Below are 5,347 nucleotides of genomic sequence, written 5' to 3' on the forward strand. Positions count from 1 at the left end.
AGAAGGAAATGCCCAGAGAATTATTTACACGATGTATCTGTTGTGGTGAACAACAATCTGTTTCAACAGATAACGACATGTGTTACTGACGGGAGTAGGGGTTGACGGATAAGGAAACCAGTGTTGGGTTTTGACCAATTGAAAGGAACAGATATATTTCTCTAACTGATTTTTATTTCGGATCTGAAAAATCATTACATTTGTTCAGGTCCGATATCGCCTGTCTTATAATGTCGCAAAATGTTACTAATATCCCAAGCATCATTAATCTCCGAAAACATGTCATCTAGTCATCTAATATCGGGACCCGACGACAGCCCCCATTTCCTTTGGAGTTTCCTGTTTGTAGCTATTAATTGAACAACTTCGCCCAGCTTCTGATGAATGCAATTGCATTTTAGTATTGTGAAACCATTTAACTTATTTCATTAAATTAGCAATGAGAGCCAGGGGACGCTTAATCACATTCTTCAATTGCTCTCTGAATTTGCTCTGGGACACTGCGTAAATAAACGTGTTTGTGCAAGAACTCAAACAACTTAGCATATATCCAGATAGTTCTGCAATGGTGAAAGAGTCATTGTAATCTGTTTCTAAAAATTGAGTACCTGTAAATTGAACACATATGAAAACTATGACCATTACCATCCATAATAGTATGAAATTGGCAGATATAGCGAGTAGTAAAATGATGGATTTCCTTCGGTTCTCCATCTCTGGATCAGTGTGATTCTGATTTTTGTTGTTTGCTCGGAGTCCGCTCCTCACTCTATTGGCCAGTACAATGTGCCTGATGGTCAGGGCGTTGAGTAGCACGATCAACACAAATGGTGCAAATGGGTTTATTATATTATCCAACCACAAAAATGCTACCCATAAGGGCGAGGTGTAGAAATTTGATTTTACATAGCAGGACCATGGAACATTGTCAATTATTTCCCGAGGTTCATATATAAAGTAGATTGGAACATTTTCTAAAAAGCTTAAGAAACACACCATTGCTATCAACAAAGCTGCAGTCTTTTTGGTGCAATATTTTCTTCGCAACGTTTGATAACAAATAGCCACAAATCGATCAAAGGTGAACGCCACAGTTAGCCAGACAGAGCAATCAATTGAAACAAAAAGTAGGGTGAGATTCAGACTACAAATCGGAGTATAGTTCAGGAATGAATATGGGAAATAAGAATCTTTAATCTCATACAGAATTACTTCAAATATCAGGACCGTTAGATCAGCCGCTGCCATGGCCACCAGGTAATGGGTGATACATTTGGAGAGTCCACACATTCCCCGGGAGAGAATAACGATTGTCACCAAATTAGCTGCAAAGGAGACAAAATTAAATTACTAACTCTCTGCACTCTGACGGGATGATCAGTCGACAGTTGTTGGCATGAATTTCATGGAATGTTTTCTTATCACTCAAATTTCTCTCAATCTACCAGATAAGCCTAGTAATTCTGAAAAAGATACATGGCTTTATGGATGCACGTTGCTAAAATATTATGGGTTACTTCAGAAGAGAAAACTGCTGCAGAAATGATATGGCAGGGTTTACAACATTACACCATCCACAAATGTGTTTTTCCGACCGGCAGCGCAACTGCATCCACCGGATTTTCATTTCCATTCACTTCAACGGAAAGGAATATCCGGCTAGGTGAAAAAAGCCAAAAGGGCAGCTGATTTGCTTTCTCGTGTCCAACGATACCTATCATGGATGGGGAAGCTTTCCGTGTTTCATTCCTGGTTTCAATCGGCGTTGCGGATACAATAGCGGGCAGTGCAACCCCCAGCGCCAGTTTTAAGCCAAACGTTTGCTTGAAAATGTACCCCAGTATGTGCTCATTTCAAATATCCGCTCTATTAATGAAATGTAAGGTTCAGACTGGTAGCCCGATTCTAACTGCAATATTCTATCGTTTAGTCTTCTGAAAGCAGGTGAAAATTCCTACCAGGTGTCCTTCCCATGTTTTCCTCAGCAAATGACCAGCAAAAGGAAGATTCCACAGCGATATATTGTTTCATGTACACAATATAATGAAAGGCATTTCATTTTGGATTGTTTCCCATATATGTACCACCCGATTCGTTTACATCAAAGCAGCCGGTTAAATGACAGGTAAATGGCGTCTGATCATGGGCAGAGGGGATTTTGTGATATTTCAGATATTATTAGAAATGTTGACGTTGGTTTTCCTCAGGTGCAAACATTTAAAAGAGAATTAAAATTGAGTTTATTAGTAATACACCGTAGCTGGTAATATCAAGCGTTGCTCTGGAAAAAATGTCGGTGCTTTGCTAACAGGATCAGGATTGTCTTGGGTGACAATGCGCCCGTTATCTATCCGCTCTATGTCCAATTCCTAGACCAATGGAGCTTAATATCGGGAGGGGTGTATAACAGGCAGCCCGAACAATTCCAGCCAAGGATTTCTATCCCCAGATAGGTGCTGCGAAATGAGTAACTCTCATTAATTAATTTCTTAACAATTATCCTTAATCTATTTTAAGGTGTGTATTTGAATCCAAATATAATTATTGTCAAAACCCACACACTGTGGATGCCTAAATATGAAACAAAAGAAGAAAATGTTGGAAATATTCAGCAGGTCAGGCAGCTTCTCTGGAGAGATAAACAGAGTTAACGTTTCAGGTCGACGACCTTTCGACAAAATAATTATTGTCCCCCATTTGATGACATAAATATGATCTCAGATGAATAATGTAAAAAGCAATATATTTTGTCTGAGATCCAAATCTCTGTCAAGAGTGGAAACATAAGCTTTAGGCACTGCAGCTTGTACAGACATAGCATTGGAAATCCCTGTGACTCTCCGGACATCCTATATAGACCATATCCCAGTTTATCGGCCATGTGTCGGTACTTCGTATGTGACACGATATTTCTCTTTCCTCACATTTTTGTAAATAATAAAAGTTTCAAAAAACATCCCAACAGATGGATTAAAGCCTATTATTGATTTGAACTATTTATCTCTTGATTTATTAAACTGGCCGATAGGACCAAGAAAGAGGGCAATTTTCACCTTCATCCCTTAGAACGGGTGCCCTGCCCATTATAAACCGCGCCCGACCTTCATCCCATTGTTGAAGGTGGAAATGAGCCCAGCATCAGGGATGTAGTAGTGTCTGCAGCAGCACTATTGAATATAATTACTGGGGAGGGATCAGCAGATCTCTTGTAGTAAATTCAGCTTATTACACCGCTTCTCCTGCATTACCAAGATCTCTTATCGAAGCTGTGATGCGACATCGGGAGAAGACCAGTGGAAATTCTATTGCAGTCACTCTACTTCTCCCATGCATAGGAAACTTGGGACAGATTGTAGTCTTTATCGCCTGGCCATTACGTATCGGCCGACCCTGTCGGGTAGAAATTGGTTTTGGGCAGTGGTGCTAAACAGGAGATAGCGCATCTGCCGCCTATTATTCGGCTCGCTTGCTATTGAGTTAATTTGAAGTCAATGGAACTGAACTTCAGACGGAGAATGAGAGGTAGCCACGAGAGTGCCGTTCTATCCCTGTGTGGAGAAAGCAAAATCTGGTAGCTATGGCTACAGGTGTTAACAGAACCCGCCAGAATATCTTCCATTGATAGTAATGGAAGACATTCTGCTGTTTTTAGGGAAGCCTATTCTTCGCGGGGAATTTGTTCTGTTGTTCATGGCCCAGCCGATGCAGAACACCTCAGATGTAAAGATTAAAATCAGTCAACCGTTACCGGAGAAATCACCACTTGAGTTTAGAATTACAACAGTACAGCAGTAGCTGTATGTGCTGTAACCACACTTCTTTCATTTTGATTTGCGGCCTCAGAACACTAGCTTACTCCAACGGAAAGCAACATAATAGACAGTTTCAGAATCAAGCGCTTCAGGTTACTCTATCAGCTCAATTCCAGAGTAGTTGCCTGAGATCAATGACCTCGCCTGATACCATCACACAGTGGCCACTGGGCCCACATTTTCCATGGCCAGTAACAGTGAGAAAATTCATTGCTGCAGTCCCAAGATGGAAAATTAGTGCCCATGGGCATAAAATTAGTCTTGGGCAATGGCCTAAATCTGGCGATAACAAATTGACGACCTGTTCAACCCAAATTACATTTCCACTGACTCCCGCACACCACTCTGCGCTCCACCAAAGTGATTTAAAATGACGAGATTGTAAAGCCCAAAATCTACACCATAGTTTACAGTTACAGTATAAATACACCGAAAACATCGAGTTGCAACAAAAGTGGGTTCTGCACACAACAAACACCAAATACGGCTCGGCTTTCAGCCTTGTTCACACGCTGCTGACCAGCTGCATCCGCCAACAGGGTGCCCGGAGCCGCTCCCGTTGGAAAAGGGAGGAATCAGTCGACTCCGATGCTAATCAGGCAGCTGGTTGCGTCTGCGGGTGGGGTACAATCTCAAGGAGGCTAAAACACGGCAACAGTGGGCCATCGTGTAATTGTCGGCCCGGGACAATCGATTGTTTATCCTGGGTTCACAAAATATAACAGATAAATTGCGTTGCCTTTTCTTGAGCAGCCTCTATTTAAGAATTGCTGGTTTAGCTACTCGATCCGATACTAATACTTGTCCCACACACAGAAATATAGGACTGACTATCAAGGCTGAGACATCCCCAATAAACTACTGAAATTATATCGTCAGTTAAGCTGTGCTTCCTCTCAGGTTGTTACATTAATAATATCACAGAAACTTAGAGAAATTTGAGTTATTGCTTTGGTGCAATCAGTCTCTGCAAATCAAACACATCACAACAAAGAGATCAAATCATTACACCGCCAGCAGGAGCAGTGACACAGGGAAGCACCGTTAAAGATGAGCATTAACTGAGTATAAGCGGCTTACCAGGAAGACCAACTATTGCAAGAATCGGATAGTAAATGTTTTCTATCTGTAGGATTACCGGCTGTCCCATATTCGGAGAGAAGTGACGTTGCCTGTAACTGTTATGAACAGGCAGATTTTTGCTTTCACACTAAGCACTTATTTATACCTGAGAAAAACCTCAAGTGACACGTGAGCATTACACAATCATTCTCATTAGTTACTGTCATTTGAACAAACAGGTTAGGGAGAGTCATATTTACTGCTACTGATCAGAGATATGTTCCAATAACTTTGCCAATTAAAAGAGTAAGGACACAAGATATTATTGTCATCAAACGTTCCAAAAACATATTGCGTCATCTTCATTACTGCAATAATGGTACAAGACTCCTGAAGCTGAGGATATTTATTTATAGATTCATGCGAGGCATTTGATGGGACAAATGCCATATTTGTGACTGAATCACTTTCTC

The 5,347-nt window shown here is 41.0% G+C and overlaps 1 protein-coding gene across 1 annotated transcript; it reads right to left on the reverse strand.

Moving 5' to 3' along the window:
- Positions 1-420: 420 nt before the first annotated feature.
- On the reverse strand, positions 421-4,962 carry LOC139230451 (probable G-protein coupled receptor 139). The gene is made up of 2 exons (XM_070862281.1): positions 4,893-4,962; positions 421-1,325 (listed from the first exon to the last, which is right to left on the reverse strand). Exons 1-2 carry the CDS (start codon positions 4,960-4,962, stop codon positions 421-423), a joined length of 975 nt encoding a protein of 324 aa, XP_070718382.1.
- Positions 4,963-5,347: the final 385 nt, after the last annotated feature.

The sequence above is a fragment of the Pristiophorus japonicus genome, chromosome 19 (assembly GCF_044704955.1).
Source record: "Pristiophorus japonicus isolate sPriJap1 chromosome 19, sPriJap1.hap1, whole genome shotgun sequence".
NCBI classification, from domain to species: Eukaryota; Metazoa; Chordata; class Chondrichthyes; family Pristiophoridae; genus Pristiophorus; species Pristiophorus japonicus.